Genomic DNA, 15,317 nt, shown 5'->3' with positions numbered 1-15,317 from the left:
TGAATTATGAATTCCTAACCCTCTCGATGGGCAATATTTTTTCCTCTTATTTCAGTATTTAAAAATTCATGAATAAACATTCAATAAGATTGATGTAAAAATCATGCAATAACCCATATAAAGTGGCTGTCATTCATTATTTTCCTATTGTAACATTATAGTAGTTTTGCTGATGAGACCATACTTGAAATTTTAGCTAGTATAAATAGAAATGAAAACAGTCTTAAAATTCTTCTTTGGCTTAAATAAACTTATTTGTTGAGCCTTGAAATACCTTAAGCTTGCTTATGTGTATTATTTTTTTTTTTACTTTAAGCTGCTAAAAGCTGTATATTTTTTTTAAAGAATTATTTATTTATTTGAAAGTCAGAGTTACAAAGAGAGAGGAGAGGCACAGAGAGAGAGAGAGAGAGAGTAAGAGAGGTCTTCCATCTGATGGATGATTCACTCCCCAAATGGTCAAAACAGCCGGAGCTGCGGTGATCTGAAGCCAGGAGCCAGGAGCTTCTTCCAGGTTTCCCAGGCGGGTGCAGGGGCCCAAGGACTTGGGCCATCTTCTGCTCCTTTCCCAGACCATAGCAGAGAGCTGGCTTGGAAGTGGAGCTCAAACTGGTGCCCATATGGGATGCCAGCACTGCAGGCGGCAGCTTTACCCGCTGCACCACAGCACCAGCCCCAAAAGCTGTGTATTTCTTGTTTTATTTGAGATACTTTGAAATGGAAAAGTAGTACAGTGATTATTAATTTTAAACAAAGTAAAATTAAGTTCAAAGTATGTAAGACAATCAGAATAGTAATAGTTCAGTTAATCCACATCACTAGGAACCCCAAATTTTCTACTGGAAAGTGACTGTTTTGGTTTATTGAAACATACCCTTTTACTGTTAGTGTTTTAGAAAAAGTAATCTTTTTTGAAGGAAATTTATAGTAAACATAAATGTTTATTTGCTTTAAAATAAAAATAAGGCTAAATGCCTTATGCCTTATGGTCCTTGGCTTCTATATTTTGATATCCTTTTTTTCTCGGATGTTTTAATTTATATTTGTTGCTTCTACTCTTCTGACTCTAACTCCAAGTTTCAGAGAACATAGCCCTCTGCTTGGTTTACGGTTATTTTCCTCCTGAATTTCTGGTTCTTCTCCTTACTTTCCAGTTCTGTGGTGGTCCAGATTATTTAAGATTGCCAGAGCTCTGGTCAGTCAGATAAGTGGGCTGTGACTACATTTCTTCAATTCAATGACAAATTCATTCCAATTTATAACTTAAGCCTTGATATGTGAAGTATCACATTACAGAGAATGAAATTTGGTCTCAGATCTATGTTGGAATCATGGCTTTGCCATTTTTGACTCCGTGATCTTGGGCAAGTTATTTATCTACCTGGATCTCAATTCTCTCACCTGTAAGATAAGACAAATAATATTTCATTAATTAGGGTTAAGCATGATAATATGAAAAGGGTTAAGCAATATCTGACTAAAACATTCAGTAATGTCTGTGTATAATCAAAGCACTGTTAATTTAAGAATTTACATCTTAATTTGTCATTTTAAAGTAGTATAATAAACCTCTCAGTATAAAATCCAGATGTAAGAATTTTATATAATTTACTTTGCAGAGCTGTAAAGCAAATCAAGGATTCTAATGTACTGAACCAGAGTAAATTATAAACAATATTATAAAAAAAAGGAAAGTAATTTGTAGTGTTCATCGTCAGAATTTTTATAAAGAAAATTGTCCATATTTTAAAAGTAATTTAAATATGAAATGTTTTAAAATAGTAAAGAGAATTTCTATAGCAAGGCAGGGCTCTTTTGTTTTTGCTAAGTTATACACAAAATGATCCTGATATATACCTGAGTATATATTTTAAACATGCGTTCATTCTTAATGGCTGTGACACCAGCTACACAAGTTTGCCACATATGGAAATACTGAGCCGCTGGTCTCATGAATGCATCCCATTTACTTCCTTCATTTCCTATACACTTTTTCCTCGTTCATTTGTATGTGTGTTTTTAGTATTGTTAATTTGCAGTCTTGTAATTATACAACTTTGGTGTAAGTAAAGTAAGTTATTGTTCTTCATTTTACATTAGCCATTTTGCATGATTCCATCTGTTAAAGAGTTTGTGTAGGAGGTTGTTAAACTGTAATGTGTTACATGTGAATGTTGCATGTTGCTTTATTCTTACATTGGAAAGCTTGTATTAATTCATGATATTTTATACTATGTTTTTCTGAAATAATAAACTGATATTCTTTCTTTTATAGACACAGTTAAATTTGCTTCTGGATAAACTTCGAAGTACTGTGAGTACACTTAAAAATAAACCATGCTTTTAAAAATGGCTCTTTGAGACTATTGCTGCTAATTACTCAAGCAAGCACAGTAACCCTAGAATAATTAGAAATACATTTTAAACCAGATTCCCTTCAATAAAAAAACTTCAGGTTTTAAAATGGTTATTGTTTTTGTTAGGTTTGTTCTGAAGACAGATAAAATATATTGTGAAGTTAAACTGTTTCATAAATAATAGAAAGCTTTTTGAATGTTATTAATTTGATTATCTTATAGCTTTAGGAAGGTGAAAATTAATAGAAATTATAGAGGAGAATGTACTTTTTTAGGATTAAAGATTACACATATAATTTGATTTAATTTTATTACTTCTTAAGTAATAAATACATTCTCCAGACATGGCAGTGTTGATGATCTGGAAAAAATGGACATAATGTATTTTCTTAAAGATTTATTTATTTATTTGAAAGGCAGAATTACAGAGAGGCAGAGAGAGAGAGAGAGAGAGAGAGAGTGAGGGGTCTTCCATCTGTTGGTTCACTTCCCAAATGGCCGCAGTGGCCAGCTGGGCCAATCCGAAGCCAGGAGTTAGGAGTTTCTTCTTGGTCTCCTATGTGAGTGCAGGGGCCCAAGGACCCTAGCCATCTTCCACTGCTTTCCCAGGTGCATTAGCAGGGAGCTAGATCAGAAGTAGAGCAGCTGATACCTGAACTGGTGCCCCTATGGGATGCCAGCACTGCAGGCAATGGCCTCATCCGCCACATGGCCTCATCCGCCACATCACAGCACCAGCCCCACATATAACATTTTTATGAACCATTATAGAGTCAAAATTTATTAGAAATCTTTTTGAAAGTGATTTTCCTTTTTAAAAAAAAAAACACCGAGGCCGGCGCCGCGGCTCATTAGGCTAATCCTCCGCCTTGTGGCGCTGGCACACCGGGTTCTAGTCCCGGTTGGGGCGCCGGATTCTGTCCCGGTTGCCCCTCTTCCAGGCCAGCTCTCTGCTGTGGCCCGGGAGTGCAGTGGAGGATGGCCCAAGTGCTTGGGCCCTGCACCCCATGGGAGACCAGGAGAAGCACCTGGCTCCTGCCTTTGGATCAGCGCGGTGTGCCGGCCGCAGCAGCCATTGGAGGGTGAACCAACGGCAAAAGACGACCTTTATCTCTGTCTCTCTCACTGTCTACTCTGCCTGTCCAAAAAAAAAAAAAAAAAAAAAAAAAACACAAAAAAAACACTGAGAGGGGCCAGTACCATGGCTCACTTGGTTAATCCTCCGCCTTCAGTGCCAGCATCCCATATGGGCCCCAGGTTCTAGTCCTGGTTGCTCCTCTTCCAGTCCAGCTCTCTGCTGTGGCCCGGGAGGGCAGTGGAAGATGGCCCAAGTGCTTGGGCTCCTGCACCCGCATGGGAAACCAGGAGGAAGCACCTGGCTCCTGGCTTCAGATCGGCGCAGCACTGGCCGTGGCGGCCTTTAGGGGAGTGAACCAACAGAAGGAAGACCTTTCTGTCTGTCTCTCTCTCTCACTGTCTATAACTCTGTCAAATAAACAACAACAACAAAAAACTGAGAAAAAATTTAATATATGGGTTATAAATGAGGAGTCTTTCAGAAAGTTCATGGAAAATACATATTACAAAAATATAACAAACTTTTTGCATCAAAATAAACTTACCTTTTTATTAGTTAATTTTATTTATAAAGAGATAGAGACAGGCAAATAACAGACAGATAGAGCTACCATTTGCTGGGTCACTCTCCAAATATCTATAATGGCTAGGGCTGGGCCAGTCCAAGCTCAGATTACAATCCATGTCTCCCACATGAGTGACTCAGCCAACTGAGCCATTACCTGCTGCACAGTGTACATTAACAGAAAGCTGGAATGGAGAGTGGAGTTGGGACTCTGACCCAGGCACCTGATATGGGATGAGGGCGTCCCCAAGTGGCTGGTATCTTAACCACCAGGCCAATTACCTACCCCAACTTATCATTTAATTTCCATTTTCCATGAATTTCTCCTTGTAAATGAAGCATGATTCCAAGGTAAGACTTACTATCAGATCACAGAACTTCACTGAGTACTCTTCCTTTTCCAGTAGTCATTTTGAAAAGCCAAACATTTATTCTGTCAGTGCTGTTGTTACTTAACTTATTGTAAGAGTTGCTTCTGGAATCATGAAAATTTTTAAAATAACCAACTTGGCTTCAGATAATTATCTCTTAAGGACCAAATATCTTTAAAAATTAAATCTAATGGGAATATTTTATATTTATGTACTAAATAGGATGCTACTTTAAAATGATGAGGTTACTTTTGTGATTTATAGAAAAAGCATTTCTAAAACATGTCCTAAGACTATTTGCAATGGTCATCATTTTTTTAAAGATTTATTTATTTATTTGAAAGTCAAAGTTATAGTTACACAGAGAGAGAAGGAGAGGCAGAGAGAGAGAGAGAGGTCTTCCATCCACTGGTTCACTTCCCCAATTGGCTGCAACGGCTGGAGCTGCACTGATCTGAATCCAGGAGCCAGGAGCTTCTTCTGGGTCTCCCATGTGGGTGCTGGGGCCCAAGGACTTGGGCCATCCTCTGTTGCTCTCCCAGGCCATAGCAGAGAGCTGGATTGGAAGTGGAGCAGCCAGGACTTGAACCAGCACCCACATGGGATGCTAGCTCTTCAGGCCAGGGCGTTAACCTGCTGCACCACAGTGCAGGCCCCACAATGATGATCATTCTTGAAATAACTGTTTATTTCTGCAAGGTGACCACTTGTAGAGAAACAGTGGTTTTGGATGTCTATTATGTTAGCTTCAGGGCTCAAGTTTCATTATCTTACGTAATCAGTATTCTTGCTTTCTCATGCAGCACAGTCTGATAACTGATTCCAAATGAGTGGCTTTCAACTTTTAAAAATTGTTTTAACAGATAAAGCTTTCATTGTGCTTTCAATTGTGTAGCTTAATGACACTTTGTATATTTCTGAAGTGGAATGGTTGAAAACTTTTGTTTTCTTTTTTGTTTGACAATTTGGCCTAAATTTTAAGGGGCATAATTTTATTTTCTCCTCTTCTTATAGGATAGTTTTCTTAACACAGAAATATAAAATACAACATATAAATATGTTTAAATGTAGAATATAATCTTATATATATCAAGACTCCAAAATGTATGTTTATATGTTGAAATCTTACAGTAAAAGACATTTTACAATGTTTTACATTCAAATCTAAAATGTACTATTTTTCTAATATTAATTTGTAATGTACAAGAGTCAGCACTGTGGTGCAGTGGGGTGAGCCGCTATTTGCAGCACCGGCATTCCATGTGGGTGCTAGTTTGAGGCCTGGCTGCTACAGTTTCTATCTAGCTCCCTGCTAATGCACCTGGGAAAGCACTGGAAGATGGCCCAAGTGCTTGTGCTCCTGCACCCACGTGGGAGACCCGGATGAAACTCCTGGCTCCTGGCTGCGGCTTGGCCCAACCCTGGCTGTTGTGGCCATTTGGAGAGTGAACCAATGGATGGAAGAATCTCTTTCTCTTTCTGTCTCTTGCTCTATAATTCTGACTTTCAAATAATAAACCTTTAAAAAAATTTGTAGTATAGAAATTCAGTTCAGGCTTTAAATTATAAAAGCATGCTAATGTATTTTTAAGTTCCTTAGTGATTAAGCTTCATGTGTTAATATGCTTTGAAAGTAGCTGACATTCATAGATGTTAGAAAAATAAGGATTCATATGTACTGTCTCAAAATCCCCCTCTTTCTCCTAGGGAGCAAGCTTTATTCGGTGCATCAAACCCAATTTAAAGATGACAAGCCACCACTTTGAAGGTGCTCAAATTCTGTCTCAGCTTCAGTGTTCAGGTATTACCATACTTCCATACGTGCCGGTCATTATCTGTGGTGTTTTCAGAAAATTTACCATTATCTTGATTATGTTAAAGTGAAGTCAGGTTTGTATCCCCTGTTTCCTCTGGATGACAAGTTATTAGTGCAGTACTGGGTGTAGTTTCTTGTGCAATAGAGCCATTTTACATCACTGAAGTAAAATATAAAAACGCTGCCGGCAAACCTGACTCTGCCTTGGGCAGGCCGCTTTCCCTGGCTGCAGTCCAGCCGTGGTTCGTTTCTCATCCTTCCCAGGACGGGGTCGGCAGGTGGGTTGTGGTGTCCTTGCTTGCCATTCCATGAAACATGGGGCGCACTAGGTTAATCCTGTGCCTGCGGCGCCAGCATCCCATATGGGCGCTGGGTTCTATTCCCGGTCACTCCTCTTCCAGGCCAGCTCTCTGCTGTGGCCCGGGAGGGCAGTGGAGGATGGCCCAGGTGTTTGGGCCCTGCACCCCATGGGAGACCAGGAGAAGCACCTGGCTCCTGGCTTAGGATCAGCGTAGCTCCGTCCGTTGCAGCCATTTGTGGGGTGAACCATCGAATGGAAGATCTTTCTCTCTCTCTCTCACTGTCTGTAACTCTGCCTGTCAAATAAATAAATAAATAAATCTTAGAAAAAAATATTTAAAAAAAGATGGAAACACATGCTCTTAGCTTTTGGGACACTTTTATGCATTTGGTGAAGCTCACTCCCGGCTGCCTGCTATGTGTGTCTGGCCTGGCTCAGCCACAGTGGCCAGAGACCTAGACTCAGAGTTTTCCCTTCACTCTAGGGCTGCCCTCCATCCCCAACCGGACTCCCTCCCGGTTTTCCCTAGGTACCCGCCCTCTCCTTTCTTTCTTTACCTTTTCATCCAGAATGGCCCCTGGCTCCGTCTCACGTTCTCTTATATTTTGTTCCTTTCTGGGACAGCTTTGCTTAAGATCACTTAAGCTTCAGGAATCTTCATTGAAATAAACCCCTTCCCAAAGCCCTGCCCTTACTTTTGTATGCTTTCCCTAAAACACCCTCCCCCAGTAAGCTTCAGTCCCCCAGATCTGGATCTTTGACCTCTCCCACGGAACCTTAGCAGTTGATAAGGTGGTGCCACTTTAAGTTCGTGATGGCTGACCTGTACGGGGACCTCCAGCCTGCCCGAGGAAGTTTCCAGGGAGCCAGCCTGTCCACGGGGCCCTCCTTCCATCCCTGAGCTGCTTGCATCAGGTGGCCTCACCTCTTCACTGAACATCCTGGAGCGTCACCTGTCTCCTGCCCGGCTCTTACACCTACCTGCATAGCCTCCCCTCGTGTGCTGCATGCACGAACTGTCTCTTCCCAGTTGTGCTTCAGTTTCTTGAAATCCATCCCTCCCTCCATTCTCATGAATCTTTAGTAAGGATTATTTGTATTGAACCATTCTTTTGAGGCAAATCTCTCCCATGATCCCATAAAATGTGTTTAATCACTCAACTCTGACCCACATTCCCTTCCAGCTACCTCCCTGTCTTTTTTCCTGACCATTTTTCTCCAGTTGTTTCTTTTCTGTCCAAGAGTAGTTTATTCTGCTTTCTCGGTTTCCTGCCTTCATTTATTCCTTAACCCACGAGAATTCAGCTTCCACTTTAATGAAGTCACCAGGGATTGCCTGATAAATCACACGTGTTTAGATTCGGTTACATATGCTATCGCATCAGCACAGTATGGGCACAACGATGCTTTAGTTAGAATTCCATGCACTTGAATACATGTGTATAGTTTAGCAGACAATACCAATTCATAATATTTTCATTTTTAAGTCCTAACAATAGTGTAAGGATACAGAATTGTTTCCAGCATGTAACTAGGTAATGAGAAAAAAACAAAAAAATCCATAATTGCTAGAAATAAAAATATTTATGAAGCTTTCTAAAATAATGATATTTAATATTTGGAATCTGTTTTACCTTTCCACTTGGATTTTTTTCTAATTTTTGAGTAGAATTCATTAAAAAGTTCATACTAAAATTACTATCTTCTGATCAGGCAACGACAGGTAAAAGTAGAGGCAGGTGAGAGAAGGCAGGTTTTCTTCCCCTGTAATTTTGGGGCTATGCTGCCTGCACGTGTGTACAAAGATGTATTCTGAGTATAACCAACCAGCACTGTACCAAGAAGCCGTACTTAAAACTTCCAGAGTCAGATCATGGGAATTTATGGAAGGAAATAGTTTCTACTTTTTTAAGCTTCAAACAATCTTTAAGAGTAAATTAAATTCAGAAACTGAGGAAGCAGTTGGAAGCTTTGTAATTTGTTAAGCTCCATGAAATTCTTAATGAACTTAAATTAAAAAAAATTCATTTATTTATTTTTTATTTGAAAGAGAGACAGAGAAAGATCATTTCCCCAAATGCCCACAAGAGCCAGGGCTGGGCCAGGGCAAATCCAGGAGCTTCTTGATGAACCTTTGCAGCCAGTTCACATTTTGCAGCCATAGGGGAAATCCAAGAGACTTAGAGGTTGCAGTTACATACATTTACAAGGGTGCTTATGTATTTGATGTAAATGGGTAAAAGCAATGACAATACCAACCATATCTTACTATTATTTCCCAGAGCCTGGGACTAAATCTAGTTCTGGGTTTTTTTTCCCCTATAGAAGTGATTGCTTTTATGTGTTTCATTAATTAGCATTAAAATTATAATGCAGTTACATGTGCTCACAGTAGCAAAAATTAAAAGCACAGAATAAATAAAGAAGTCTCACTTCTCAGGAATGACCATTTAATAGTAAGTCTTGGATATGTTTTTATACTGGTTAGATAAAGCTTTACTCTGTGTGTATGTGTGTTTAAAAATTTATCTGTTTATTTGAAAGGTAGAGTGACAGAGGGGTAGGGTGGGGGAGCGAAAGAGATTGATCTTCTGTCTATAGGTTCACTACCCAAATGAGTCCAGTAGCCAGGGCTGGGTCAGGCTGAAGCTAGGAGCTCCATCCTTGTCTCCCATGAGGGTGGCAGGGGCACATACACTTGAATAATCTTCTGCCGTCTTCTCAGGCATGTTAGCGGGAATCTGAATCAAGTATGCAGCGGCTGGTACTCTGAGCCAGCTCCTAGATATGGGATTCCTGCTTTGCAAACAGTAGCTTCAACCTGCTGTGCCACAATGTTGGCTCCTGCTGTGTTCTTTTAAATTAATATGCATATTATATCATATGATTGTGATATGATCAATTGATATTTCAATTATTTGTTTATTTTTCTATTATAAACAATGAGCCAAAGGCCATATGGACATACTGCATGATTATCTTTCCCACAGATGAGAAAAGTTAAAATATATATTCATGGAAATAGAAATTATAGAGCCCTAGCTGGAGCCGCAGCTCACTAGGCTAATCCTCCGCCTTGCGGCGCCGGCACCCCGGGTTCTAGTCCCGGTCGGGGCACCGGATTCTGTCCCGGTTGCCCCTCTTCCAGGCCAGCTCTCTGCTGTGGCCCGGGAGTGCAGTGGAGGATGGCCCAAGTGTTTGGGCCCTGCACCCCATGGGAGACCAGGAGAAGCACCTGGCTCCTGCCATCAGATCAGCGCGGTGCGCCAGCTGCAGCGGCCATTGGAGGGTGAACCAACGGCAAAGGAAGACCTTTCTCTCTGTTTCTCTCTCTCTCACTGTCCACTCTACCTGTCCAAAAAAAAAAAAAAAAAAAAAAAGAAAAGAAATTATAGAGCCCTAGTAATAAATGTTTCCAAATTACCACTCAGAATTGTTGTGCTGGTTTACTTTCCCACTAAGTATGCATGTCTATTTTCTTATACTGCCATCATTTCTAGGTACTATTGATGTTTTACAACTTTGTCAAATAGGTTATCAGTTCAACCTAATTTCCTAGAAAGGCCATATTTCCCATGAGATAATTTAGAATAAAAATGTACCCACTTAAGATAGTTTTTTTTAAATTTGACTTAAATTACAATGAAAAAATATTAATTTAAATTACCGTTTTTTAGAAAAGCAGAGCTTTTTATTTGAAAGGCAGAGCTACAGAGAGGCAGAGGCAAACAGAGAGAGAGAGGTTCACTCCCCAAATGGCTGCAACTGCGGGATCCGGGCCGATCCAGAGCCAGGAGCCTCCTCCGGGTCTCCCATGTGGATACAGGGGCAGAGGACTTGGGTCACCTTCCACTGTTTTCCCAGGTCTAATAGAGAGCTAAATCAGAAGTGGAGCAGCTGGGACTCAAACTGGAGCCCATATGGGATGCTGGCACCGCAGGTGGTGGCTTTACCCACTATGCCACAGCACTAGCCCCGCAACACTTTTTGTTAAATATCCTTTTTTTCTCCATTAATTTGAATAGTCCCAGAGACTGAAATACCTTTATGTGAACAAGATTCTGGCACTCTGTATAGTTTTTCAGCCTTTTTCCTGCTGCTTTTACACTTTTCCTGACCTGAAAAGCTCACATTGATTCACGGCTCTGATCAACCCCTTGCTAGAGTTGTACTGAAAAATAAATAATCATCCTGTGTACTCACCATCCCAATAGAGTAGTTTCTTGAGAGATGAAGGAAAGGGGTCTTTGTTGTGAGCTTTAGTGAGCTTTCTTTTTCATTTGCTTTATTTAAATACTGATGAAAACTTAGGAATATATAGAAAAGTATTTGACTGCTTTGTGGATATCTGTTGGAAGTCTTGTTCTAAAATGAACCTTAGAATTTGATAAGTGGGGGTTGGTGTTGTGGCATGATGGGTTAATGCCGGCATCCCACATGGGCACCAGTTCAACTCCTGGCTGCACAACTTCAATCCAGCTCCCTGCTAATGCACCTGAAAAAGGAGCAGAAGATGGCCCAAGTCCTTGGGCCCCTTCACCCAAGTGGGAGACCTGGAAGAAGCTCCTGGCTCCTGGCTTCGGCCCGGCCTACCACTGGGCATGGTGGCCATGTGAGGAGTGAACCAGCAGATGGGAGATTCTCTCTCTCTCTCTCTGGAACTCTGTCAAATAAATAAATTAATTAAATTTAAAAAAGGTAGAAACTGGAGTTGAATTTTTTGAAGTCATATACTTGGCCTATAGGAAATGGTTAGTCATGCTTGTTTTAGGTAGAAATCTACTTTTGTAGTTTTAAGTGGTAGATAAGGTAAGACATATAGAGTATAACATTTCCTATATAATGTTTCATTGCTGATAATTCCTGCAAATTGCTTCTTCGTCAGAATTAATTTGCAAAATTGCTTGATCGTTCACAAGTTACTTTGGATTTTTATACAGTAATTAACAGTGATTTGTGTTTGTTTATAAATCTAGGTATGGTGTCTGTTTTGGACTTGATGCAGGGTGGCTTCCCATCACGAGCTTCATTTCATGAACTCTACAACATGTATAAAAAATACATGCCAGACAAACTTGCACGACTGGATCCCAGACTGTTTTGTAAGGTATAAATGCCACCCGAGTTTAGATTTCTTAGCTGTAAACTCTTCTGGTAATTGTAAGTTGACATTAACATGTTTTAACTTTTATTTTTCAGGCTCTTTTTAAAGCCTTGGGCTTAAATGAAGTTGACTACAAGTTTGGGTTAACAAAAGTATTTTTTAGACCTGGCAAGGTAAATATATATTTTAAACTTTTAATATTTTAATATCATGAATACAGATGGTTGGAGGTTAGTTAATATTTTTAAGTGTTGTGTAATTTTCTTATTACATGTGAATTATATGGTCATAAACAGCATGAAATTGTGTGTGATTACATATAATTTCCCTACTTGTGATATGTTTATAATGTATAATACAGTGTATATAATTTTTTCAACTTCATTGAAGCTGGAAGTATTAGAATCAGAGCACTGTTCAGTTGGCTTTCTTACTTAAAGAAGGGTTAACTAGAAAATAATCCAATTTTAAACATGTTGAAAGCATTTCTAAAACAAGTTTAAGTCAGTTCTCTGTGATTTGAGATTTTACCATCCCTTCTGCTCTTCCCTGTGAGAACAAATTCTACTAGACTGTGGTAGATGTTTAAGGAGAGTTTTGCTGACCTCTGTCAACATCTAGGATAAATGAATGTATAAATACTTTTGTATGTATAAAATAGTTTTTTAGGCTATATGTAGCCTTATAGTATTAGTATTCACAGATTTTTGGGCTAAGTTACAAGACTGAGTTATAGAATACTGCATAACTAAATAGAAATATCGAGATTCTATTCACAGTTGGATAGTGATAGTTCCATGACATTTAACTCGTTTAGTAGTATTAAATAATTGCGTTGCATAATAGTAAAATGATTGTTACCATATTTAAGTTGCCAGCCATATTTGTTTGAGTTTGCTGGAGCATTAATAATTAGCCCTGGTATCTTCAAGTTTAAATTAATCATAATAAAGAAGTTTTATTTCATATTTTTGGGCAGGACGTGAAATATGTGTACACATCACCAATGTATGCACTATTTTGTGCAGATTTTTGTTACAGAAGGCCTACAGCATTTCCTGTAAAAGAAGAAATGTTAAGAAAAAAGGATATAGTTCATAGTTGGCTTAGCTTTAATCATATTTATTATAAATTCAACATTTCTCTTATTTTAGAGATATAATAATTAATTATATATAATTATATATTAACTAGGAAGATATAATTAATAGCCTGACAGAGAAAGCACTTGGTTCTTGTTTACCTCTGGAAAAATTAGTCAATTAGAGGGATTTCTTGAAAGCCTAAGGCCAAAATCCAGATCTTTAAAATCATTATGATAACTTTAACTTAATTTTGATTTTAAGAATCTGTCACACCGATTAATATGTGATATCCTTAATACTGTAGTGGACACATTTGGTAAAGGATAGAAATCATGGAATTTGGTGGTAAATAATGAAAATAATGCACTTTACTAATCAGTAGTCTCATAGTTATTTTATTTGTGAGGTCCATCCCTTAGTAATGTCTTACTTTTGTCTAAAATGGAGATGGAATTTGGGAAAGACAGAATAGTTGTGGTAATTAGTATTGTATAGCTGACTCTATTGTATCAAGAACTATGTAGAGATATCTGAGACTGTGATCCAATTCAGAGTTATATTTGTTCTTTTTCATTTTCTCAAACTTTTTGCCAACCATCTGGAATTGTTATTTAAGATTTGTTTCTACTTTTATTATTGAATGTATTAGTAAGTATCCTCCTGTATGCGCCTGCCAACTTTACCTGCCCTTCTAGAAAAGATCCTGAAGGAAAGAAGAGTAAGGAAGCAAAGTACAGTCAAGTATGTTGCGGTTTGCTATATGCCCCATTAAGATGTGTATAAAACTAAGTAACTGACATACAGCCAACCATTTTCCAGAGTTTGATTTTGGGTTTGGATTGGGTTTATTTTGTGTCTCTCTGTATGTTTAAACACATCTATCTTTTAATACTAGTATTAAATTATGTTACTTTTTAGTTTGCAGAATTTGATCAGATTATGAAGTCTGACCCGGACCACTTGGCAGAGTTGGTTAAAAGAGTCAATCACTGGCTAATCTGCAGTCGCTGGAAGAAAGTTCAGTGGTGCTCGCTGTCAGTCATCAAATGTAGGTGCTTGAAGTGAGGTGGTTTGAAGCTCATTGTACAGCTGTCTCAGGGGTGAATGTTAGGTGTTCACATTGTGACCCTAGTTCCTCAGTAAACTGTAGTATGTGATGAGCTGGTAATTTTGTAGACTTATTTGCTTTTTTAGTAGTTTCGACCATATGATACTTGTTTTATTTTTCTTTTTTTTAAAGATTTATTTATTTGAAAGTCAGAGTTACACAGAGAGAGGAGAGGCAGAGAAAAAGAGAGAGAAAGAGAGAGAGAGAGAGGTCTTTCATCTAATGGTTCACTCCCCAATTGGCTGCAACAGCTGGAGCTGCACTGACCCAAAGCCAGGAGCCTCCACCAGGTCTCCCACGTGGGTACGGGGCCCAAGGACTTGGGCCATCCTCTACTGCTATCCCAGGCCACAGAAGAGAGCTGGATTGAAAGAGGAACTGGCGCCCATGTGGGATGCCAGTGCTTCAGGCCAGGACATTAATCCACTTCGCCACAGTGCCAGCCCTGATACTTGTTTTCTTCATCTAAATTAGAGGATTATAAATTTCATCAAGGAACCCACTATCCCAATTCTTTGCTTTCTCTCCCCTGGCCTCCAATACTATCCCTCAGTTTCTCATTCTTAAACCAAAATATTTCTGTTTCTACCTGTGTGCCATCTCCAGTGCATATCAGAAATGTCAAGATTGTAACCATCCTTCCTTTCTTAATCTCTGAAATCTTGTCACCAAATCCTGTGTTTCCTCCTTCAAGTACTACACTTTTGTCTTAGTTTTTTAATTGCCTATGTCTTAGTGGAGTCCCTTTGCCCCCCATACATGGTAACTTAGTGATTTCCAAACTGGTTTTCCTGTCTTTCCAGATTTACCTCTTTAAATTAAAAGCCTTTTATGGCTCTCCTTTAGTAGAGGTCAAGTTGAATTTCTAGAATGAATTTATGGTTGTGTGAACCAGGAGTTCAGTTTACTGTTTCAGCTTTTCCTCCTGCCACTCCCCACAAAGACCCTGTTACTTAAAATTTTTTAAGGTGAACAAGTTTCATGTATTTCATATATACAGACTTAGGAGCATAGTGATACTTCCCACACTACCCTCCTTCCCATACTCTCACCCTCCCTTCTCCTTTCTTTCTTATTATTTTAATTTTCAAAATGATCTACTTTCAGTTTATTTTATACACATCAGATTAACCCTATACTAAGTATTCAACAAATAATAACAAGAAAAATACACTGTTGCTCAACAGTAGAGACAAGGGTTGTAAACAATAATCAAATCTCAAAATGTCAATTTCACTCATATACATTACATTTTTTTGGTGCTCTATTAGTTACCACAGATCAGGGAAAACATATGGTACGTCTCTTTTTGTGACAGGATTATTTCACTAAGTATAATGGTTTCTAGTTATATCCATCTTGTTGCAAAAGACAGGATTTGAATCACTTTATGGCTGAGTAGTATTGTATATTATATATTTATGGCATTTTTATATCCAGTTATCAGTTGATGGGCATCTGGGTTGATTCCATATCTTAGCTATTATTAAATGAGCTGGAACAAATATATATCCTCACCAGCATTTATTTATT

General features: G+C 38.8%; 1 protein-coding gene across 10 annotated transcripts in view; it reads left to right on the top strand.

The window, feature by feature from the left end:
- MYO6 (myosin VI) overlaps window positions 1-15,317 on the top strand; it is a 173,821-nt gene that overhangs the window by 117,100 nt on the left and 41,404 nt on the right. For all 10 annotated transcript variants that reach the window (XR_007923236.3, XR_016233926.1, XM_008263127.5 and 7 more), the window contains 5 exons: window positions 2,276-2,314; window positions 6,078-6,171; window positions 11,464-11,594; window positions 11,687-11,764; window positions 13,595-13,724. Coding sequence is in view for 8 of the 10 variants with exons in the window: in XM_008263127.5 (XP_008261349.3) it covers window positions 2,276-2,314; window positions 6,078-6,171; window positions 11,464-11,594; window positions 11,687-11,764; window positions 13,595-13,724 (472 nt within the window). In the remaining 2 variants the exon portion in view is untranslated. Of the gene's footprint in view, window positions 1-2,275; window positions 2,315-6,077; window positions 6,172-11,463; window positions 11,595-11,686; window positions 11,765-13,594; window positions 13,725-15,317 lie in introns of those variants that run through there.

Source organism: Oryctolagus cuniculus, chromosome 5 (genome assembly GCF_051225735.1).
Source record: "Oryctolagus cuniculus isolate XC-2025 breed Fujian yellow rabbit chromosome 5, ASM5122573v1, whole genome shotgun sequence".
Lineage (NCBI taxonomy): Eukaryota > Metazoa > Chordata > Mammalia > Lagomorpha > Leporidae > Oryctolagus > Oryctolagus cuniculus.
The sequence above is the reverse complement of the archived record's forward strand: the minus strand, read 5'-3'. Positions and strand labels throughout refer to the sequence as shown.